A 26,420-nucleotide genomic window follows, 5' to 3' on the forward strand; every position below is an offset into this window, starting at 1 on the left:
ATAAGACCGGTCACTTAACACACCGTATAAAAATAAATAAAAAACTGCAATCGTTTATAAAAACAGCGTAAGTACGAAATTCCTATAGGATAGAAATACCGTTTTTGGCAACTTTCGGGTCAGTTTTGGACACTTGAAAAATTAAAATATAATAATTTGTAAAATACGCAATGGCGTAATTAATTTTTCAATCGTGTAAACTGTAAATAAATTTTGGTGTGAAAATGGTCCCCGAGAATTTTACACAGTTTGCTCGGTGTCAATTGTGAAATATTAAATGGTGTACTTTTAACACGGTATGAGTATTTTTTCATACATCGTTCGGTATTCACATCATCCGATAATATAATCTGTAGTTAAAAATTATCACATAATATATAGGTTACAGCACTAGTATATCATTATTATTATCGATGTAGATTATTTTAAAATAAAAATTAAATTACCTAGTGTCAAAGTAATCGAGAGTTCTAAATAAATAATTTATCCATTTACACCCTTGGTGTGAACGTTCTGAACGGTCGAAAATTTGACACCGTGCCTCGTGTTACTTTCACACCGGCAGTGTTGAAAATTGTAACACTAAATCATTTACACCACACCGCGGACTCAAAATTTTTTACAGTGAACTCAGATACTTTTATCACACTGTTACAAAGGAAATTTTATTTTATACTTTTTCATTAACTAAAAGAAAGTAGTAAATTTCCAATAATGGAGCAGTGGCCACAAATGGTACTTCTACCGTTCTACTCTAAATAAAGTCAGGGATCACTGAATTGCAATAGAGAGGATGATAGTTTTTTATAATAATAGTTATTTATTCTATACTACACTGTAAGAAATATTTTTCGGATATCACTATGACAGTATGAGCGTCAACGCCATACTGTATGGTATCAACGATTATTATAGGTTATAAAATTGTATGTATAGATGATTCAACCATTGCGGGAATAGTAACATTGGCAATAGTTGTCGCGGACGCAGCAATGTCAGTATGGCCGTCAGGCCCATACTGCTATTGCCGTATCCACATTGCTTCTGGCCGATAAACCTAGTCTAACGACATCTATATAGTTTTGGTGGTAATACGATAGTATACATTGATTGACACGCCAGAAATTATGGCGGGAATGCTCAGGGCCATGCTGTTTCGCCGTGCCTGCTATGCATACGTGTGAGCAATACAATAGCTCCAGTACTATACAGTATAGTAAATAACGCTATACTTCTGGGACTCGTTACAATGCTGTCTTGGAATAGTCCACATACTATTTTAGTATCTGTCTTGAGACCATACCAGCATAGTGTTGAACGCCATGCATTTCTTACCGTGTACTTATCGATTGCTTATAATCAGATTGTACTGTAAATATTTAAAAGTCAAGAAATAATGAATGATCTGGAGCTTAAAATTTTTGAAGATGAACAAAATAACTCGAAGAGAGCAAAAACACTAAATTAGATTTAATGATAGCATGTATGAAATTAATAAAAAGTTTTTTTATTTATTTAAGGAAATATTTTTTCGATCTTGGATAGTTTATCAAATATTGCTTGGATAATAAATTTAATAAAAATGGAATGTTATGATATGCAATTGAAATATTTAGGGTAATAAATTTGTAGTACAGAGTTTGTTGAAGCGATGCCAGCTAATAATTTTTTAGTTCCGATTAAGAAATTCCTTTCGTTCGTAAATCTTTTTCTTGGACCGAGCGACATTTCTGGCGTGATAAAGAGACAAGAAAAAGTAATAAAGAGCAATCAGCCCACGTAAGTTGGTATTTAGAAAAAAAAAAAGTATGAAGATATATACATGGCAAAAGTATTCTCCTCACTTTCTCTTGCAATCTATTGTCGTGTCACAGTCATCCGCTGAGAGCAGTCTCATTTCCATCTTACGATTTAACAATTCTAAATAGTCAAATGTATAAAATGAATCTACTTGGCCTAGAAGCCTAGATAACGCCACTGCATCTCAATTTCACTTTATCAAAGTTGTTTCACGGGGCAAAACGGCCCTTCAAAAATTTTATTAGTTCATTTTTTAACTAATCGGCACAGTTTATCACGATCGACTAAAAATTTCATTTTTTATTTTTCATTCGATAGGTTTAGAAAATTCAAAAAAGGGGCATGACGGCCCCTTTCAAAAAATCAATTTTTGTATTTTGGAAAAAAATTTTAGGAACCCATTTGGCTAAAAAATATTCGTAGGTTTTCAAAGTCTAGGCAGCCAATTTTGCCACCCCCCCCCCCCCCTTCCCCTACTAACTACTGGTGACGAATAATTTAACATTAGACTGTAAGTATTAATATTTGTTGCTAAATAAAAATTTTGTTATGAATGAAAATAAAAATTAGAATTGAAAAATTTTTCTTGGTAATTTTTTGAGTTCCTCGAAATAGTTCCGATTATTTATAAAGCACAGTCTAATTATTTTTCAGTTTTTATTTAATTCCTTGGAGGGACGCCACCAAAGAATCAGTGCAAACTTGTCACCCTCTTCCCTAATTGATATGAATTTTGAGTATTTGCTACAAAAACTTAATCGACCATTTGAATTAAATTCAAATATAGGAAATGCATATTACTTTGATAAATGTAAGTGTTGACTCACTTTAATGTGATTCTCGTGAGATTGGAAAGTATGCAGACTCGCGCGTGGTCTTCCATACTTTCACAAAGTGACAGAAAAAAAAATATTTATAAATGTTCATGTTCAACTTCTATTAAAGTCAAAGATTTTATTTTTAGGAAGAAATTGCAAGTATTAAAAATTTTTGACTGTTCACATTTAACAAATATTTTATTATTAATAATCGATATACAGAACACTACCAAAAAATTAATAAAAAAGAGTGTTCTATAATTATGGTCATTAATAACTTTCAAAATGCGCTTTAATAGATTTTTGAATCAGGCATAAATCAAAAAAGTTTTAACATTTAATTAATAATTTTTTGACTGAATAATTAATTATAAATTTCTTAATGAGGTTGTTAAGAAATTTTTGCGTGTCATAGACCAGACAAAGAATAAAAGTGAATTTGAGACTACATAACTATCGAAACAATAAGTAGGTTACAACGCTATCTAACTCGTTAAACGTTTAGTATAAATATATATATGTAACTACCAGTTATTATTATGTCAGAATACCCGGATATTTGAGTGCGTTTACTTCGGGGTTGTTGTCCTCATGTCGTAACACTCACTTTTCAATCTCGAGAACGGATTTATTTATATTTTTCCATCAACTATAAAAACAAATATTTAACAGTATTTTTTTAAAAATAAATTTACACGTCTAATTATTTATTAATTCGTCATAAGTTCGAAAATACCATTGGTTCAAAAATTTATTATTCGTATAAAAATTATTCAATAGATACAAATTTGACATAAATATTTTTCAAAAAAATTCATTCGGTTAAAAAAAAAAGCATTCAAATTTTCACTCAAAAATCGAAGGTAAAATTATTTTAACAAATTTATTTTATTAAATTGATGAAAAAAAGTTTTTGAAAAAAAAATTCATATTGTCCACTTTCTTAAAGGTTATGAACAAAAAACCAAAAAAAGAAATTTTTTGAAGTTGTCCAAAAAAATTAAAAATTTGGCTACACACAAAAAAAAGGATTTCTTGATGCAAAATACTTTTATTCGCTCCAAGAAAATTTTTATTTATCCTATGAAATTTTTTGAAATATCAATTAAAAACAAAAATTTTTTGGGGGCGAGAAAATATTTCTTACGCCAGGAAATTCCTTTTTTTCCTGTACGAAAAAAGTTTATATCCGTGATATATACGGGCAAAATTGAATATATGTCTCATATATGCCGCATATATGTCTCATATATGCGGCATATATTCAGATTTGCCCGAATATACACGGATATATACTTTTTCCGTACGGGTTGTGTAACAAAAATTAAAATTTTTCAAACTGTACGTCCTGAATATGGAAATCAATTTCGCATAAAAAATAATTAATTATAAAAATTGTATGAATCTTAATAGGTAATCGAAGTATGAGAAAGTTTAACCAATTAACCTGTTGGACAATATAAAGTGAAAAAAAAAATACATAAACAGATGTTGTCTCACGATTGCAGTTTCAATAAAGCTGCCCCGGAAACGCCATCAAGAGCGTGACAGTGTTAACAGTTTACCAAATACAAACTGTTTAGTTAAATCTATATATATTTGCTATCTTACAAACTAGGGAGATGAAGAAAGTTTTGCCAGTCACTCTCATTTCTCATTCTTATACTCTCTCTTTCTCTCTCGCCCTCTCTGTCTCGTTTGTTTATTTGCCCGTGTTCATGAGGTCGTAGTTTTTTATCTCGGGATCATCTACGTCTATGATAGACTTGACTTTTGCAGGCATCACGTACTCACGTTTTATGGTACTCTTTAATATTTTACAGCACTCAAAAAATCCTTGTCAATATTTTATATCTAATCAGTTCAACTGACACAGAGTACAAAAATAGACTTCTTAATTACATATTATCCATAATTACATTTTTATCAAATTAATACACTTATCTCAAGGACTTATTTTTGATACGCTTACCTTTAATCGTATCTATACGTACAATAAAATTTTATACACATTTTATCTTTGTAAAGAGAACAATTTTTTACTAAAAAAACTGATGTAATCTGCGTGAAAAAAAATTCGTTAAAAAAATGTTCCAAAAAATTTTAAAGCAGTGAACTTCCATTTGAGACAATTTTGAACTTTCAGTTGATCATATTTAGAGCTTTGAAAAAATTTAAGTAAAAAAGTTTTTAACGTCCTGACCTCGTTTTTGAATATAGTTCTTATGAGTCACAAACTGTTCCTAGTTAGTTTCTAAATTTTTTTAACGTTTTTAGAGTCAGAAAAATTTATAAATCGAATCATATTTGCTTGTAAAATTTTGGAAAAGATACCTAAGAAGTACTCAGTTAAAAAAATATTTTTTAAGTTCCAAAAACATTCAACTCAAAGTTTAGAACGTTCTCAAATTTGGAAGACCACTGTTATGAAATTTTTTGTAACACTTTTTGAACGGGTTTTTTTCTTTTGCACCAGATTTTTATATGTTATGTCCAGCGATTGATTTCGAATAGAGTAGATTAATATCTCTTTAGTAGCGACAAAATATGGTCGATCGAATGGAGGTCCGGACTAACGGACATATGTATTGTTTTTTCATACGGGAAGCTTTCGAAGACAATCTTTTAATTGTTGTTTTCTTGTCAATTATCATTATTTTGACTGACCGGTGTGCCGTCAACTGATCCCAACAATTTTATACCACGATAAATGATCCCTGCAAATTGATCCCACCAACATCTGATCCCATCGAGATTAAGTTGAAAATGAGGAAGATGAAGGTTTTGAAAATGATGATAATGAAAGTTACGAAAATCTTGATGAAACTGATGAATTAGAAGATCAGTTTTCAGTTGAACCAGTTGTCAGTTGGATTTAGTCTGTGGGATCAGTTGTCTGCGGGATCAATTGTCGTGTGATCAGTTGTCATGGAACCTGACTGACCTATCAAAATATCAGATTTGGGCCTAGATGACCATGATTTGGTTCTAATTCTGATTACATAATTAGTGATATCGGACTCTAAGCAAAATGTTTCTTGTCAAGAATAGATTTTATCCAGAACTGAGCCATGATTATGTCCCATAATCAAAACTTGAATACTTTTTACCCGAGATGAGTTTCATTAAATTTTTCTATATAAATAAATACTATTATATTATAATTGGAAGAGAGTATTTACACAATTAACAAGGAAGAGATTAAACAGATGGAGCTACGTAAAATAATTGCAACGTGAAAATGAAAAGAATATTTAAATAGAATGGCAATTGTACTAGTGAAAGATACTTTTATGTATAGTTATTTTAGTGAAATTGAAAGTTATACTGGCGGTCTACTTTCCATAATAGCGAGACAAGTTATTGGATCAGACAAGTTTCTTATCTTTAAACTCTGTTGAAAAAAGCATCATTCAAGTTTATATACGAGGGTTTTTCTAAGCAATTATTTGTCTCAAAAGCTGATGAATTTACGAACAGCTAAACTGTTAAACTTTTTCTAATTCTAAAATGCATTTAAAATTATCACTGATAAATTCATTGAACTCAAGTTCTTTATGCAGATCTTAACTGGTATTTAAATTTTGAATACGTAAATAAATAAACAATAATACATTTCGTTATATATTTAAATTAAGATAATTTATTACAGGATATTAGCATAAATATCTCTCACGCGATTTCAATTGAACCTACTAGTAAATTGAGAGATCTTGCGACTCGATTAAAACTTGCTGCAAAATATATGTGCTGCCTGTTTTTATTTATATATAAATATATGCAGTACAGCTAGTATAGAACGACAAATAACACTTTCTCCAGAAGTATAAGTAAAAGTTTTATTTTCAACTTCTTATATATGTCTTAAATTAGTTTCAATATACAATCGGAAACTAGCACAAGTTGCTGCAAAAATTGTTTTGTAATACTAGTACCAATACTATGGTACTACAACTTGAATCGTGAACTAGTTATACGGTTTGTATGACTTTCTCAAAGAAATATTTTTTAAGATCTATCAGCTAAATAAATCAATTGATTTTTATAGTTTAGTGATCATGTAGGAGACATTTATTTATAGAAATCGCAAACCTTTTTTCTGAAAATTTTTTTGTCTTCGAATATGTATAGGGAAACCCCGGGTGAAATGAGATATAATGAAAAGAATGGGGCAAGTTGATCAGTCTTAACAGTACGGCCGATTTCTAATTTTTTCAGAAAAATTTTCTTTTCAGATGTTTGTAATTTCCCATACAAAAAAAAAGATTCGGCCCATTACTGGCTCGTGAATGGCTGCCAATTTTCAAGCATCGACCAAAGATCGGCTAAAGATCGGATGATAACGGTATGCCAAGCATGGCAGTCGCAAGCATTGGCCAATCATGGCAATCAATCATCGGCCAAAGCTTGGTATCCGGAGCACTCGATCAAACCGTTAGCCAACGAACGGTGGTTAATTTTGCGCCGTTTTTATAAGCAAAAAGATGGTTGCCAATGATTCACCATGCATGGGCCAGTATAGTTAGCCATTTATTGGCCAATCATTGCAAACCAGGCATCGGCCGATCTATGGAAAAATTTCGAAGCTCGGCGACTTTGTATGGGTTGAACTGTTGTACAGAGAACTCGAAAAAGTTGACTCTGTGGTAAAATGGGCCATGGCTGGAATTTCATTTTGACCGAAATTCTCCTATATTTCAGTGATTAAAAAAAACCCGACTATTTTTTTTTGTTCTTAGCAGTCAGTAGAAAACGACTGCATTTGAAGAAAAAAAATCCTTCCGAACTTGAAAAATTTTAGCACAACTTTAAGCAGTCGCGCAAATCAGTTTTGATTTTTTCTCTTACTTTTGAATTTATTATAATTAATAATTCGCCAAAGTAAATAATTTTCAAAATCGTTATGAAGCGAAAAATTTTTTAACATGCATCAATTTTTTAAGCCTCCAAAATATCACTAATATTTAAAAATTTGAATTTTCTCTGAAACTCATTAAGGCTTTAATGGGTTCAAAATTTCGTTTACAAGTTCACTATATTTAGTTAATCAGGAAATGAAATTTTTTTCAAGAATTCATGTCTTTGCTTTTGTAAAATTAGACAAATACTGAAAACTAGTTTCGCGACTTCTTAAAATTGAGCTAAAAACTTACAACTCCCAGGATTATTTTTTCATTAAATACAATAATTTTTTGCCTGCTGCCAAGAAAAAAAAATAGTCAATTTTCTTTAACTATCCTAATATATGTATAAATATAGAGTATTTTATAGAACAAAATTTATAAGTTATAAAATAGAATAACAAAAACCTAGAGATCTCTTTGTGTGTAGGGAGGATGTAGGGTAAAAAATAAATAACGACGAAGATGGCTGTGTCTCAAGGTCAGGTAAACACAATACAAGGGCAGCTCAGAATAGTACCACACTATACAACACGTCGATTCTAGTCTTTTTTAACTTAACTCGACGCAGCCGCGCCCTTCAACCTCATGCCGTCTCACTCCTACACACCTTTATTTTTCTTTCCATCGGATATTATATTTAATAATGTGTGTCCTGAAATAACCTTCAAACGACTAATGTAAGTGATCCAATTGCATCGTTATAGAAATTATTTTACGAAAGTTTTTCATATTCATTTTTTATAATCATTTTTTTTCCTCTGACATTCAGATAAATTTTCTGTAGTGAATCTCATAGGATCCAAGGCTACACTAAAAATAATTAAATTAAACTTTAAATTGATTTGACCATCACTCCCAGTCTAAATTTTTTTTTTTTCCAGTCGTCTTAATTTAAAAGAATAAATCCATTCAAAATCAATAAAAGAATATGCTGTTGTCATTATTGTATTAAAAGATATAAAAGAAAAGTATCTTAGATGGCGACTTATTTATAGTAAATACCGTGGACATACGTTTTATCACGTACTTGGATTGGGGTTCATGGTCAGCGCGATACAAAAGATAAAGAACGGTTAAAAGTCATCTCTCAGTTACTTGAGACTCTTATTTTTTTATCATCATCATTGTCGTTGTCATCTTGTTTAAAGATTATTTCTATCGTTATTTCACTGTGAGGGTCTAAGTACACAATGTTAATAAGTTTTTCGTTTACTCCCAGCTGCGACTCTTCACATCTCGAGGTCACCATATGAACCAAGTCGAAGACTTAGTCTGCTTGGTTATATGTCGAAGGACATTGCCCGTCATACAGTTGCAATGCACGCCTATTATCCGGCCATGTGTTTGTAAAAAAGTACATCAGTATATACATATATATATTGTGTTGCAGTCTTTTGTACACTCATAACGAGATTTCAAAGGGCGGTGAACTCATTTCAAGATAACATTGTTACTCGACAAATGTTTATGGTTAAACAAGTTAATCAATTTATTTAAAAAAAATATTTATGTTTATAATTATAGTTTTTAAGTTATTTTATTATTTACATTTACACAGAAAAAAAGGATTTCTTGGCACAAGAATTTTTTACTCGCCCCAAGAAAGTTTTTGCATTATGAATTGAAAACAGAAATTTTCTTACGGCGAGAATGAATTTTCTCAGAGCAAGAAAAAACTTTTTGAGTCAGCAAATTTTTTCTCATCCCAAGAAAATTTTTGTGTTCAATTTATAATACAAAAAAATTCTTGCGCCCAGAAATTCTTTTTTTCTGTGTAATAAATAATCAAATATTTGTTCCAAAAATGTTCCGAAAACGTTCATGACTGAACTTCGAAATTGAGACAATTCTGCACTAAGTTGAACATTTTTTAAATTTTGAAAAAGCAAAAATAATTTGATTTGACAATTTTTTGGGTTCGAAGAAAAAAAAACGGAGTGAATTAGGAAGTATGAACATTTATGACTTTTACGAGAATTATTCAGGTATGAGGCAAAAAAAAAAAACAAAAATGATTTGAAAATATTTATACTTTTTTTGACTTTTATTAGAACTTTTTGGGGAGGTCAGTTTTTTTTACTTTTTAAGTGTTCAAAAGTAGTCTAAGTGATTGGAACCAATTATGAACTTATAAAATTATCAATTTTGTTTAAAAAAATTAAAAAAAAAAAAAAAAACAGCAAAAAAGTCCATACTAGTTGAAAGTTTATCATACTTCTAACTTTTTTAAAGTTCCAAACAGTTCAGAATTGTCTCAATTTTGAAAGTTCACTGTCAGGAAGATTTTTGGAACAAATTTTTTTTTTGCATGGAAACGTAATTTAAATTTAATTTTATTGAGTTGAATTTTTTATGACAGTTTTTAAAAATATTATTTAGAGATATCATATATATGTAATTTTGAAGGGTAGAAAGATAAATATAAAATAAAGAGTTGGCAATAAAAGTGGTTGGATGGATGTGAAGAGTGAAGGTCTGAGGAAAGAGAATAAAGAAAAAGTAATGAAATATCGAGCGAGAAAAAGGGATAGGGCGTCCGCGAAAGAGGGATAGATATGCCCTCTTAAGCATGCTCAAGTCGGGGTTAATGTACGATGGTAGACGCAAAAATCCCTTCAAGGTCAATGCATCCCTGTTTGCCCGTCTGTTTCACTCTCCTACTTTATTCTCTGTGTCCTTCTATCCTCTATATTGCAATCTCAACCGTCGATCCCTCCCACTTTTAATCTTCTTTTCTGCTTCTGCTTCTTTTCGCTCTTTTCTGTTTCAATTCACCCACGCGACCAATCCGCGGTCTCACAATTCAGCACCGGTGCATCTTCAGTATGCATACACTAACCCACAACAGTATTTACTGTCTACGTTATTTTATTTTGTGAATATATGCGATTACAGAAAAAAAAAATTTGTTAAATTAAACAGAAAAATGTGGCATCTAGAGGCCAGAATGGAGGGTAGATATTTTAAAATTAAGTAGGAAAATCAAAAATATTTATGTTTTTAAAAAATAATTAAGTAATGGGTCAAATTTAATTCAAAATAAAGGCATGGAAAATTTAAATTTTTGAAATTTTATGAATTTCTGATTCAATGTAAGATTCAATCAGAGTCAATGTGAAATTCAAAATAATAAATAATATTGAAGCTCGTCACCTAATTTTGATACATATTTAAACAAAAAAGTTATTTACGAATAAAGCCATCAAAATCGAAATTTCGTCTTAGAGAAAAAATTTCGTCGCCTTAATTAAAAAAAGAAAAAGTCGAAGCTCTATACAAAATTGATGTATGACTTGCCGTTAAAAAAGTCATATTATAGTCAAATTCAAAATTTGCTTTTCTGAAATTTTTTGAATAGCCATTGTTTCAAAACTATTCTATTTACTAGAATATATATGATGTTCGAAATTTTTCAAAGTTGCAGCCTAAGATCTTCTGCAAAAGCTAAATTTTTAAGAAATCTATACCGAAAAACAGACCAATTGCGAAAACGGTTTGAAAAAATTTAATATTGAAATGCGACTATATTTTGAGAAATAGTAGTAAATTTTGTGACGCGTGGAGAAAGTGATGACTTATTTGTCAATCGTGACATTTATAGCAGGGTCTCAAGATTTAAGTGGCAATTGAATGGGTATAAGTGTGAAATTGGTCGCTTTTGTTATCGAATTTGAAAAGTATCAAAAACATAATTTCATTTAATTTTATGATCGCGTTTGATGTTAAATATACGTATAGATTATAAACTATCAACGGGCTTGATATTTAACTGAAAAATAAATTAAAAGTTTCGTTAAAGAAAAAAAAATAATAATCTGAAAAATTAGAGAGAATTATAGGGCTTGCATGTTTACGTGCAAGCAACATTTTGGCTGTCGAGCAATGAAGGCCCTCGCAAAAAGGTTGAACGACCGCCCATGCATCCAGACTGCAGACATCCAATAAAAATATCTTATATCGTCCTCTTGGACTCAGACTTGAGTATTTTTTAACCATATCAAATACATGTACTGAGTAAGTCTAATAAATCTCAATCCGACAATATTTTATTTATTTTTATCCTTATAATTTATTATTTAAATATAAACCGTTATCGAGTAATGAAAAAAAAAGTGATGTATCTTGTCCTTGAGTGATTACATTGACATATGAACAAATGGCAATGAGAATAGATCGACGGACTGACTATGTTGATCTCCACTATCTCTTTATTGTTGAAGGCGTTGTAAGTACAGGGCAACGCACCCGAGCTTGTCAGCAGACTTAAAAATACAATCAAACAAGTTCCACTATGTTATTAAGATATTATATTTACTTATAAAATTTACTTTGCTTTTTTTAACCTTCTGTAGTTTAAATACAAATATCATGATAACAATTTATTTTACTTACAATTTTATCATTTAGCAGATCTAATTTTTAAATTAATTATTTATTTGTTTTCCTCTTACTGTATGTCAAAGATCAAAAATTTTTTATTTCAATTAATATTTTCAAATGTTCGTCTTTTCCTTATAAATTTTTTCAAGATTCGATACTGCCATTCTAATAAGTCGTATCCCACACAATTTGACGTTTTCACTTTTTTTGAAAAATGGAATCATCGTAACAATGTGCAGCTTATGTCAAAATTTTAGAGATCAAATTGTTTATTTACTATTTTTAAATAAATATTCTAATTTGTCGTATCCCACACGCAGACTTTCGCGCCATTTTAATATGTCGTATCCCACATTCGTATAGGTTCAGTCACGCTTAACATTTTCAATTTTAAGTTAATTTTAAGGAAGCAATTAACGATATCAGTGAGAAGGTACTTATGCATAATTTTTTACTCTTCTTACAGCATATAATTCAAAATTATTTATTCACTACAAATGCCTGTATTTTATGAAAACCATGAAAATAAATTTGTAGGTTATACCAATGTAAACATATTACAAATAATTTTCCTTTGCCGACCGTGAACGTTTTTATCGTCTCCTGAAAAATTTCCCAAATGTGGGATACGATGTATCAGAATGGCAGTATCGAAATAGATTTTCATTAATTTTTTCAAATTTTATACACACACGGAGAGAAAAAAATGGGACTTTTTCCAATTTTGCCTAGAAGAAATTGTTTTGTTGACATAGCAAGTTTTGCTCTATCAACATAGGAAATTTTACTAAAAAAAATTAGAATATAACGATATTTTATAGAAATTTAACCCACATATTATAGGGGTATCTTCTATATTACACGGAAAGATTGGAACTCGACTGGTTCCTGTTCTGCACCCGACTCAGTACGGTGCTGAAAGAAAATGCTCGATTGTGGTGCAGCACCACACTGATTTACTGTGCGGAACCTGACTGAGTCGTGTGCGCATATCACTCAGTCAAGTTCCGCACAGTAATCAGTGTGGCGCTGCACCACAATCGAGCATTTTCTTCCAGCACCGTACTGAGTCGGGCGCAGAACAGTAACCAGTCGGGTTCCAATCTTTCCGTGTATCCCCATACAGGAGCTGCCAGAGTTGAACAACGGGCCCCTACTTGGCCCAGCACTGGGGAACCTAGCTTTGGCACACCTATATTGGGCCAGGCTTGGGCCAGGACTGGGTAACCTAGCCTTGGCCATCCAATGGCAAGCCAGACTTGGGCCAAGACTGGGTAACCTAGCCTTGGCCGTTACAATGATTACCCGGGCTTGGGCCAAGACTGGGTAACCTAGCCTTGGCCATCCAATGGCAAGCCAGACTTGGGCCAAGACTGGGTAACCTAGCCTTGGCCGTTACAATGATTACCCGGGCTTGGGCCAAGACTGGGTAACCTAGCCTTGGCTATCCGATGGCAAGCTAGACTTGGGCCAAGACTGGGTAACCTAGCCTTGGCCGTCCAATGGCAACCCAGACTTGGGCCAAGGTAGGATTACCCAAGTTTGGATATACCTATGGTTTATAAAAGTAGATCATATAAATGTACCAGTTCAACGTTAGTAGGTTCGTCCAGTAGCTACCGTTCGGACCTAGTAATCAGAAGGACGGCAGTTCGCGTCCAGAGTCCAGCAGAATTTCCACCGAGTTTTTTTCACATCATTTACCTCCCCTAGATAATTAAAATGTTAATGATCATGAATTCTACGAGGTTAATAATAATAAATTTTTTTAAATTAAATTTATTCGTTTCCTGGAAGCCTGGGCCAGGTCTGGTAACCAAGCATGGGCCAGGTCTGGCAACCAGGCTTGGCCCGAGATTATCATTCCAGGCTTCTACCAAGGCTGGGCCAAGACTGGCTTACAAGCCTGGCCCAAGGTTCAACAAAGTTGGGCCAAGTCTGGGCCAAGCCTGGGCCCGTGGTACTTTCCTCTCTGGGTCATAACCAAAATTTCCATGTAGACATAGAAAAATTCTTCAATTAATATTGCTGAAATTCCTATATTGACATGGATATTTTTGCTATGTCAGAATAGGAATTTTCCCAATGTTACCAGAGTAATTTTTTCTATATTGATATAGGAATTTTTCCCAGGTTGGCAAAAAAAATTCCTCTGTTAACATAGGAAATATTCCTACGCTGACGTAGTAAAAATAACTATGTTGAGATAAGAAAAATTTTTAAGTCGCGTTATTAATTCCTTTTGGAATTAGTAACGCAATATACTATGGAAATATTTCCTATAATTTCATAGGTACAATCACTATAATTTCACAGAAACTATTTCAATATCGTATAGAAATGACACCAATATAGATAGAAATGATTATACCATAATTCGTATATGGGTGTTCCTATAATCGTTATTTAAAGAAAGGCCCGTTCCCATGTGGTATGAAGACCATTCCTATGAATTATTGTAATCGTTACTGTTAATTTTTTTCCGTGTATAATTAATATTTAAGTAATTAATATAAATTCTACAACCATTTTGTTTTATTAGCATTAATCAGTACAAAAATTAATGATTGTCTATAGCCCCTGGGCGCAATCTCTGATATCACGTCTTATAGTCATATCGAATTTCGCAAAATCCGTTATCTGCATGAACTTGCGTAAATTAGAAGAAAGTGAATCATACACAGCGATTAAAAGATTAAATTATAGCTATCAGCAGCATTAAAGACCGTGATGATGCAGCAAATTATGTCTTTTGTAATTCTGTTTGCTGTTATCATTACAATAATCATTATTGTTTTATTCTACCTCTTATTATTAATCATTGATTACTGCCTAATAGTAATTATTTGTTACTTAATTTTGAAAAAATCGAATTATTAATTTTCTGAAATGCTTTTTGAAGTGGGAATCTTCTAATTCGTAATTTAAAATTCCGTTTTGCCACAGGTCAAAAATAAATGATATTTTTTTAAAAGAATTAATTGTATTTTTAAATTTTTCGCTATTCAATGAAAACTTGAAAAAAATAAAATAAATAATAATCGGTAAGTAGAAAAGAGATAAAAGACTGACCTTAAAATAAACATTAACGGCTTTTTTTACTGCTATAGTTACCAATTATCAACCTCACGAGAACCCTTTTGTTTCTCGACTCTGGAAAACGGTGTCGAGGCGATCGCTCATATTTAACAAACAAATGAATTGATTTCATATTAGCCTTGACTAAATATACATTCATGCATAATCAATATATATATATATATACATATATATATATTAACTATAACTATACGGTATTTGAAAGTTTAATTTTTCAAATGAAAACAACGTTCATTAGTAGTTTTATTTTCTTATAATAAAATTTAGATGAAACATATGTGAAGCCAAACTATTCGTAATGTGATTGGTTGAAAGCAAAAAAATACATGCAAACAACACGAAAATATACATTGAAATAAATATATAAAAAACGACACGCGCAAAATGAAATACCTTCTATTTGAAACAAATTCTGTTCCTTGAATTTAAAGAAATTTAAATTTGCCGATCAGAGATCTAATTTTCAAAGCGAAAGTTCAGGCATTGTTGAAGTACCCGTGAACAATCAATCAGACTATGACCATATATGATCCATATATGCTTTATATATACCCATATACACTTACTCAAAAAATTAAAGGAACAAGAAAATTTTATAAATTTTTTAGTGATTTTTGGAAGGCTGTATTTTCGTGAAAAATCATCGTATCGAAAAAATGAAAAAAAAAAAAACAAATTGAAGCTTGAAATCTCTAGTGTAAAGATTTTTCAGCAAAATAATTTTTTATGCCACGGTTTTTGCGGAATCATAAAAAAAAGGTCGAGACAAAATTTTTCCAAATTTTTAAGTTTTGTTTTTTAGGTCTACGGGGCCGGGAAGATTTTTTTCGAAAAAACCAATTCATGGTTAGTTTAGGACATTTAATCAGCTACAATTGGCTTTTTTTTGTTTCTCTGCATGACAGTTTGCTGCTGAGATATCAGCCTTTAAATGAAAAAGGATTCTTTTGTCTTTGATTATCGAAATCTCAGCAACTAATGGTCACACAGTAATTTGAAGGACAGTTTGAGAAACTTGAATAAATTCCCTACAAGCTTCATTTTCGATTTTTACTTCTTTTTTTTAAGTTTTACTTTTGGGGTTTTTTTTTTTTTTTTTTTTTTTTTCGTTTTTTGGAAAATTTTTTTTCTTTTCTCTTTGCCTTACATTTATTGAACAACTAACGCAAAAATGAAAGAAAATCCGAAAAAAATTAATTTTTTCATTTTGATAACGATTACACAATTTAAGGAACAAAACTTGTTCCTTTAATTGTTTTGCAAAACTTTGAGCAATCGGACCGGTCAAACGGTTCAATGGATCAATCTGAAAATTTCCAGGGTTTTTGAGGGTACATTAAGCTGTAAAATCACCTGGCAACATTGACATTTCCATCAATATTTGCAAAGTAGCGATGAGTTGACTCAAAAACCAGAAAATGGCCATTTTTTGTGAGTTTTTCAAATTGATGTTAAGGATGAAAAAAAATTTTTTTTTTTTTAAATCGAAAACGTAGCTTATAGGGAATTTATTCAAGTTTCTCAAACTGTCCTTCAAATTACTGTGTGACCATTAGTTGCTGAGATATCGATAATCAAAGACAAAAGAATCATTTTTCATTTGAAGGCTGATATCTCAGCAGCAAACTGACATGCAGAGAAACAAAAAAAAAAGCAAATCGTAGCTGATTAAATGTTCTAAACGAGCCATGAATTGGTTTTTTCAAAAAAAATTTTCCCGGCCCCGTAGGCCTCAAAAACAATACTAAAAAATTTGGAAAAATTTTGTCTCGACCTTTTTCTTATGATTCCGCAAAAACCGTGGCATAAAAAATTATTTTGCTGAAAAATCTTTAAACTAGGATTTCAAGCTTCAATTTGTTTTTTTTTTTTTCATTTTTTCGATACGATGATTTTTCACGAAAATGCAGCCTTCCAAAAATCACTAAAAAATTTATAAAATTTTCTTGTTCCTTTAATTTTTTGGATAAGTGTATATGGATCATGCATAATATGCTTCACACTGTAAAAAAAATGGTTTTAAAATGAACTCACATCGGTGTAGCGATATTATCCAACCGGTGTCAAAAATTGACATATGATATTGATATTTCTATATTGGAACGTTGAAAATTATTAAATATAAATGAAAATTAAACTCTCGAGATAGTAAAAATAACACAATTTCGATAGCGTTTCTGAATTCGAATATGACTTTAGTAAATCTAACTCGTATTTTTCAGTAAAATTTCTACCATTTTTTTCTTCTTGGAATTGTCAGATGAGTGAAAATTGAATTTAAATATTTTCAATAATGAATAAGAACAGCAAGCCTGATAAATTAACAATAATTTATTCAATTAATTATTCTAACAGAATCGACTATGAGGCGCAAAGCAACTTTTAAATATTTCGATAATACTAATCTCCCAGTTCTTTGAATTTTATTTTACTGGTCATTTAATGCCAACGTTACTGCTAACATAAAATCACTTTTTTTATCTATGGATGATCATCTGCTAAAAAGATGATTTGAACCTCTTTACCCTCGTGTAGGATTTGGAGGCTCAAATCACCTTTTGAATTTTGACTCGGGAAAATTGGTGAGTGGTAAATTTATTAATTTTGGCGTTTAAATTTTTGTAAATTTTTATAAATTATATTTATTTAAAAATTTTAAGTATATTTGTACATTTTGGTATCATTTATTTTACATTTTCTTTTCAATTTATTCAAAATAAACAGCGGTGTGAAAATTGGTTGCAGAGGTCATTTAATTATAGTTAATTTATCGGATGTTACTCATTGGCTATTCTTTTTCCGTGTTGAAGCTTTGAACGACTTTTTCTAAATCATTACTTGACAAATAGAAATACAATTGTCTGATAAAAGTATCTGGCAGCTTTAATTCATAAAAACTATTATAAATAAATTCCTGTGAATCTTGTATGTGATTAACACTTTTCAGAACTTTTTTCAATTTAGAAAAAATCTGAAAGCGATATATTGGGTAATACGAAAATTTGAGTTCACGTTCGAGTGTATTCTCCAAATCAACAGCCCTCAAATAAGGTGCCAAGTATTTCTCATTTTTATGCAAAAATTGTATATATGAGATATTACTACCGTCTAATTTATTTTTTTTCATTTCTCCAATTTCTAAATGACACTGAGCTAAATAATCAACAAATCCCTCCTGATCACTAACAGCTGTAATATTCCTATCACATACGTAAAAACCCGCTGCTATCAATCGTACGATATGGTGCATAATAACTGAAATATAACATGGATATTTAAAGGCGGATTCCAGCTCGATAGCTCATTTACCGTCTGAATTCACAGCGTTGACATCAAAACCAACTTCAAGCAGAAACGACACAATCTTATCATCATCCCTCGGCAGCGAGAGAACGTATTGAAGTAAAAGTTGGGATTTGAAGAACGAAAACAAACTATTATTATTAACATCACGCGTATCAGCAAATAAAAATAGCCAATGAGATAAGAGTTCCCAGTTAGAATGTAAAATAGCTGTATGAAATATCGTTGAACCGTAACCATATTGTTCATATGTACAAAAAAGATCAGGCCCGTGTTCCATCAATTCATCAATGGCATCATAGTTTAGAGCTCTAACAGCAGTGACAATAGGAGTGATTCCATTTATATTCTTAGCATTAATGTTAGCATTGTTATCTAACAATACTTTTATAATTTCTTTTGTTCCTGTCAACGCGGCAAAGTGCAATGCAGTTTCTCCAGTAATGGAACCAAGATTTTCGAACGCGGCATTAATATCTACGCCATTATCTATGAGATACCTGGCGACATCATAATTGGCGAATTTTACGGCGCTATGTAATACTGTTTCCCGAGTTCTTGACTGTCGTTTGTGTATATCAGCACCTTTTTCTACCAACTTCATAAATATTTCATAAGTTCCGAATATCGCAGCTACGTGTAGAGGAGTTCTGAAATATGGTTGGTCATCACCATTAATATTGACATTTTCGGTTGTTACATTATCTATGTAATCGTTGTCATGAGATATTATAGCGCAGATGAGAGCACGGAGTTTATCTATACGATTTTTGTAATTATATTTACGTATCCCTAACACAGAAAAAACAGATATCTTGAGTCAAGAAAATATTTTTGAAGACAAACGTTTTCGGGAATCAAAAATAAAAAATTTCCAAAAAATCGAAGAAAAAAAAAACAAGTTTCAATTTTTTTTTTTTCTTCGATTTTGTTTGACATTTTTTATTTTTTTTGTCATTTCCTTGCATTTGCTGAGTTACCAACGCAAAAATTTGAGAAAAGTAAAAAAAAAAAAATTTTTTCATTTTGATTATGATTACACAATTAAAGGAACAAAACTTGCTCCTTTAATTGTTTAGCTAAACTTTGATCGATGATTCCCAAAAAACGGTTCGATAGATCAATTTAAAAATTTACAGGGGTTTTGGGGGTACATTAAGCTAAAAAAGTCCCTGGCAACATTATTTTTTTTATCGATATTTGCAGAGTAGCGGTTGATTTACTAAAAAACCAAAAAAAGTCATTTTTTGTACTTACTTCTGATGGATGCTAAAAATAAAAAAAATTTTTTTTTCAAAAAATGATGACAGGGTCTTATAGGGAATTTATTCAAGTTTTCACCGCCGCCCTTCAACTTTCTGTGCGATCATTGGTACCTGAAATATCGATGATCAAAGCCAAAAGGATCATTTTCTGTTTGACGGCTGATATCTCTGCGACAAATCGTCCTACGAGGTTAAAAAAAAAACCAAATTGAAGCTGAATAAATTTGCTAAACGAACTATGCATTCGTTTAGTTGAAAGAATTTTTTCGCAGTCCGTGGGCTCTCCGGAAAAAAAAAAAAAAATTTAGAAATTTTTTGTCTTGCGGTATTTCTCATGTTTGCGTAATAACCGGAGCTTTTAAAAAATTTTGAAAAAAATGCACCAAAACGAGAGATTTCAAGCTGTAAAATGCTTTTTTTAAAATCTCGATACGATCATTTTTCACCAAGTTACAGCCTTCCAAAAATCACTAAAAAATTTATAAAATTTTTCTGCTCCTTTAATTTTTTGCATTAGTGTATTATAGGAACTATGTCCATAACATTCTGGGAACCATCCCTATAATAGTATGGGAAACTGTTCCCATAATGCATAGGAAAATTTCTTATAATTTTCTTTCCGTGTAGTAATTTTAATAATTTAAAAAATAAAATACCAAAAAAAATTAATTTTTTGTATTTTACGTAATTACGATTGAACCATTTTATAAACCAATTTTTGAAATATAGTGAAACCTAAACTTACAATTAACCTTCTCAATAAGACAATTTATAGATAAATTTCAAAACTTATAATGTTAACATCCTTAAAAGAATAAAATAAAAATTACAATTCAAAAACTATATTTATCTTTCTAGTTACGTTGGAGTAAAATAAATATTACAGTGCAGCTGCCTCTGTTGTAATACGATGTAAAGTATAAAAATTATGATGTTGCATCGTAATTTTTTAATAGTAACTGTATCCACCGTAAGAGGCGTTCTCGTGACTTATGACTGTTTATTTGTATAGTTTATATGGATTTTAAAAACTACCACGACTTATGTGCCCTTCTGTGGCTGAGTGGTTCAAGGCGTAGGTCAGTTCACACTCAAAAAGTCTCAGGTTCGATTCCAACTCGCGAGCGATTATAATTTTATACTTTTATTTAAAATTTCTATTACTTCAAATTTTGTCGACCTCGACGAGGTCGAAAATATATCCACAACATTTTCGAGCTCCTCGAGCTCGAAAACAGCGGGAAGTTTTAGGGTTGGACCGCAGGGCCAACCCACGCCAATAAATTGATAGCCTTAAAATTTTGAATAAAATTATATTCAATTAATAATTGATAATTTCACGAATTTTCAATTATAATCAATAGTCAGAAATACAAATAAATGCATTTTGACAGAAAGTCATCGATATGTAAGCAATGAATAAAACATATTTTAATAAAATAAAAATCTCATACCCACATAACAAAAAGAAAATATATTATGAATTTAATTTTAACTTGTGACTCTTACATATGATGTTGATCTTACGCACACTGCATGTCTGCATGCCAATGCAATATTATTTTTGTGAGCTGAGGGAGTAGAGTGGCGACCCCAGTAAATCGTCGCCATGACTCATTGGCAATAATTTGAATTCATCGTTGCGTACGTTGACACGTTTAAGGTTAAGGCCATGGTGGTTATATTCATCATTCTCATGTAAATAAATTGAATTTTAATTGATATTCAAGCCGTTGGAAGCTTTAATTAATTGTAATCTAACTTATACTAGATTTTAATATAAATAAGTCCAATGATTTTCAAATTTCATTGGAAATAGTCAAGAAAAAAAGAGTTTTTGTTTAGATGATTCAGACCTACTAGATCTATCAATCTCAAATTCGAATACGATCAAACTATAAAAATACTCTAAACTGCTGCGAATTTAAATTGAATCAAACTACAGATTTAACTGATAAATATTCTTGGAAAAATATAAAATTTCTGAGAAACTTTAATTTATTAAATTCGATCTGATTTTTGAAAATTGTTCGATCAAATTTTTTTAATTAAATAATGAGGGAATAGGAATTTTCCCCTATCCCATGTTATCCGCAGTAAAATATTCGAATACATGAAAATTTTTGAGGATACTCAGAAATTTAAAAAAAAAGTTAAAAAAAAAAAAGGTTTGAAATTTATAAAAATTTCGATAAAATATAAATAATAGCAATATTCCAAATATAAATGGTATAATTTTATGATAAAATTTTTCTTACTTATAAATAAACTTTGAGGGTCACCTATAGACACAACGCATGAAACTCTTTTAACTAAAAAAAAAAAAAAAATTCTCTCTTAAAAGAAATTCAAATGATATATTTATTTTTAAACATCTGTCGAATGTCCTGATGGTAACACATGAAATATGTAAAAAAAAAAAAAAAATAAGGAAAAAACAGAATACCCGTTGCAACTAGAAATCGACTGTTTAGAGAACTAAGATGAAATCGTACAGTTGATACTTTTGTCAGTAGTAAAAGGAACTAAATAAATGCAGTTATATAAGACGACAACTATACTCTTATTTGAGTCAACTATTAAAATTATTTCTACCAACTATCAACCAGTCACTAAGCTTACATAGTTGCTGTATATCTATTTTATGTTAATTGAGTCAATTTTTCCAGCTTTGTGACGAAATTCCCTGACATTTCCCTGACCTTTCCAGTATTTTTATAATTCCCTGACATTTTCAGGTTTTCCAAAAATGTGGCCACCATGGATTTTAGCGTCGAAAAATTATTAATAAATAAAAATAAAAAAATAGTTCACGTTACTATGCACTTTTCTCTCAGCATAGTTAATTGTGGATAAGCTGAAATTACGATTGAAAAAAGGTCCATTTTTTACCGAACTACATCAAATGCGTATCAAGCACAACATAAATTTGTAATAAATTCATTAATTAACAAAAATTAACATATTTCAATATGAGGAAAGTAATTGCCATTCTAATACACATTAGACTGTCATTAAACAGTAAAATAATTTTTTTTCAGGCTCACTGTTTGAAACTAATTTAGTATATAGGGTTACAAAGCTAGTAAATAAACGATTAACTAGTGAATAAAATAAAATAAAATGAAATAAACGGTTATACTTTTCAATTCTTCAATATAGAAGGATGCAACAACATTAGAAGTAAAGTTTTAAACGTCAATCAAACAGCAATGAAGTATTTTTTCATGTAATTGTGATTAAAGTCTAAATGTACGTAAAAATTAAACAATGTTCATTTACTGGTCGTGTTCATTCGCTGGACTGATCGATCGACATAAAAAAAATTTCAAAATATCTTTTCATGCTACGTAAAAAAGTCAAATAAAAAGTTTTTAGAAAATAACATAGCTTTCGAAAAAAGTCCCATAAAAAATTGATGAATTCAAAATTTCAATAATTTGAAGCTTTTTTTTGTCTAAAAAAATATAAAAAATAATAATAATTTATATATTTATCGATTTATTACGATTCGTAGAAGATTTTTTTGCGGCGGATTTTAGATTTCGAACAAAAAATCGCGAATTTAATGTCTTCGGATTACGATTTACGGAACCGATTTTATATTATACAAGACTATATGATATATTTGAGCAGAAATCAGATCATAGATCAAAACCAATGAACAAAAAAATATTTTTTTTTTTTTTTTTATATTTCTATAGCGAATATTATAAAATTCTGAGTAACTTTTTAAATTCCAAGTTAAAGGATGGATGAGAAAAATTATTTTATTTAATCTGTGCTAAGTAATTTCAGTCAGTGAGCGCGAAAATACAAAAATGCTGCTACAAAATGACCCAGTCTAGTATATGTATGTATATACATTGACCTCTGAAGTTAAATGTTCATGTTCCTAAAGCTTTAAAAGCCTTTTTGAAAAATATTAAATTATCAGTGACCCTTTCAAACCCATTTACTGACGGTATACACTTTGATAACTACGTAAATTCGTTTTATATCAACACGTGTTACTCGACACTGAAAGCGTGTCAACATTTCTATCTCATATTAAAATCGATAAGCCTTGGCAATGAAAATGTTAAAGAAACATCAAGTGATAATAATTATTTATAGACTTTATAATACTCTGTCGTTTTTCATTATCGAACATATAATATTAGTGGCTTATGGATAAAGAAAAACTATGTATCATTTAAGTTAAAGATGTATCTAATAATAATTTATATGAAATTGAAAAAAAATTATTAGAAAGTTTTACGTAGCTCGGAAAAGGGGTCGCACCTGTCTTCGGGGTCGTTTTATAGATATAAACATAAGCCATAAACCAATTTTTATTGACAGAAGGATTCGAGGTTAACGTATTATATTATAGTTAGCCATGAAGTCGAAAAGGACGCGTGCCGTCATATGATTTTATCCATACTTGTTCACAAACGTAGGTGTGAACGCAATCCTTGGAATATGTGGTTAGTACAAAAAATAAATAAAAGAGAAGAAAGGTAAGAGAGCAGCTGGTAAGTCCGGCGGGTGTGTACTCATTTTCGGATTCGTATCACCTGCTTACTTATCAGGGTCTTAGAGTAACGGTTAATTAATATTTTTTACCTGCATTACTTTTCATTATTTTAAAATAGAAATAAGCTTTTTCTTCCAATGGTTAAAAAATTATCTAGGGTAGAAGTACCGGTTTTGGCCATTTTTAGAGCCAGTTTTGGCCACTTAAAAAGTTTAAAATAAAATAATTTGTAAAAAACCCAATGACATTATTAATTTTTTGAATGTGTTCGGATACTTTTATTACACTATTCCAATGGAATTTTTTTTAATACGTTTTCATTAATTAAAATAAAGTATTAAATGTCCAAAAATGGAGCAGTAGCCACAAATGGTACTTTCTACCCTATTTATGTGAACCAATAGATAGACCCCGGGTCAAAAAAATAACTTGATTGTGACTTTTTTGACTTAATTACTTTGATTTGGGCTTTGTCACTGTAAATCAAAGTGTTTAATTGCTATTTAAATACATTGTACCCAGGTGGAAAAATATTATAATATGTCATTATAATAATTTGCGCATTATAATGCGTGTCAAAAATATTTATTTTTCCGAAATTTCCCATCAAAAATACCAAAAACTCTGCGTTAAAATAATTAGGTTTGAGCTGAAAACAGTCAAAACGAGAAAGGTCTACTATGATAACTTCAAAATAAAATTTTATGAAAGATTGGGACCTCAACAGCAGATTTTTTTTATAAAATATAATATTTATTTGTCATAAATTAACAGATAGTTGAATAAGACGAAATGATAACCTTATATATTAAAGTTAACTTTGCAAAGTTAATGGTAGAAGCAAGCAAACAAAATCTTGAATTCTTACCCTTGTAGGAAAAAAAATATTGACAACGGGGCCAGTCTTGGCACAATACTGGGCTACCGAGGCTCGGCCTCCCAAGGTTGGTCCGAGATCCGACCAACGTTCAAGTGACGAGTCTTGGTTTGCCAGTCTTGGGCCAAGATTCAGCCAATACTCAAGTGACAAGCCTTGGTTTGCCAGTCTTGGGACAAGGTTCAGCCAATACTCAAGTGACAAGCCTTGGTTTGCCAGTCTTGGGCCAAGATTCAGCCAATGCTCAAGTGACAAGCCTTGGTTTGCCAGTCTTGGGCCAAGATTCAGCCAATGCTCAAGTGACAAGCCTTGGTTTGCCAGTCTTGGGCCAATGTTCAGCCAATACTCAAGTGACAAGCCTTGGTTTGCCAGTCTTGGGACAAGGTTCAGCCAATACTCAAGTGACAAGCCTTGGTTTGCCAGTCTTGGGACAAGGTTCAGCCAATACTCAAGTGACAAGCCTTGGTTTGCCAGTCTTGGGACAAGGTTCAGCCAATGCTCAAGTGACAAGCCTTGGTTTGCCAGTCTTGGGACAAGGTTCAGCCAATGCTCAAGTGACAAGCCTTCGTTTGCCAGTCTTGGGACAAGGTTCAGCCAATACTCAAGTGACAAGCCTTGGTTTACCAGTCTAAATAACAAATGGTACCTAAAAACCCCTGGCTTCTGTGAATAGCGTAACAGCCTAGTGGATAAGACGCTTGCCTAGCAGTCATGAAGGACCAGGTTCGAGACCCAGCAAATGCAAAAAAAAAATTAGTTTCATCGATCCACCTGATTTCTCTGTGTACAAATTTATTTCCATATGTTACCATCACGCACATGTCTACTAATATTTTTTTTTTTTTTAATTTATTTTTAATAAGCATAGGTGCTTATTTAGCAACAGTCTTGGCACAATACTGGCTCTCGATATTGAGCCAATACTTAGATGCAATCTTGGCACAATACTGGCATTGGTTATTGGGCCAATACTAAGATGCAGTCTTGGCACAACACTGTCACTCAAGCTTGGCTGGGTGTTATCATTTCGATGCTTAGACAGACTTGGGCCAAGCTTGGATTTCAAGCTTTCCCCAGAGTTAATAAGTCTTGCGCCAAGCCTCGGTCAAGCTTGGGCCTATTGTTTCTTCCTATAAGGGTAAAACTTTCCCTTCAATATCATGTACTTGAACGGCTTGAATTTGAAATGAATCTTGTATTGCAATAATATAATCCAATTGAGTTCTTCTGTTGTTTGATATAGTAACTTCAATATTATTAACAGAGCGGGAAATAAACTGTCTAATGATTGCAAATGATAAATTCTTAAACTTAAAAATTATTTTTAAAAAATCTTTAAATTATTGTGTTCTCTTTCTTGTTTTTCAATAAACAGTTATTATAAAAATTCAAGACGATATAATAATTATTAATTAATAAATTAATTTAGCTCAAATTTCAGCGTTTCAAGGTCAA

At 31.1% G+C, this 26,420-nt stretch overlaps 1 protein-coding gene across 2 annotated transcripts in view; it reads right to left on the minus strand.

The window, feature by feature from the left end:
- Positions 1-26,420, minus strand: part of LOC130674548 (biogenesis of lysosome-related organelles complex 1 subunit 1) — a 90,822-nt gene that overhangs the window by 8,852 nt on the left and 55,550 nt on the right. The window contains exon 4 of one of the 2 annotated variants that reach the window (XM_057479906.1): positions 3,236-3,267. The exons of the other annotated variant lie outside the window; for it this stretch is intronic. Coding sequence (XP_057335889.1) covers positions 3,251-3,267 — 17 coding nt within the window. The 3' untranslated portion in view covers positions 3,236-3,250. Of the gene's footprint in view, positions 1-3,235; positions 3,268-26,420 lie in introns of those variants that run through there. 2 annotated transcript variants of the gene reach the window in all.

The sequence above is a fragment of the Microplitis mediator genome, chromosome 9 (assembly GCF_029852145.1).
Source record: "Microplitis mediator isolate UGA2020A chromosome 9, iyMicMedi2.1, whole genome shotgun sequence".
Taxonomy (NCBI): Eukaryota; Metazoa; Arthropoda; class Insecta; order Hymenoptera; family Braconidae; genus Microplitis; species Microplitis mediator.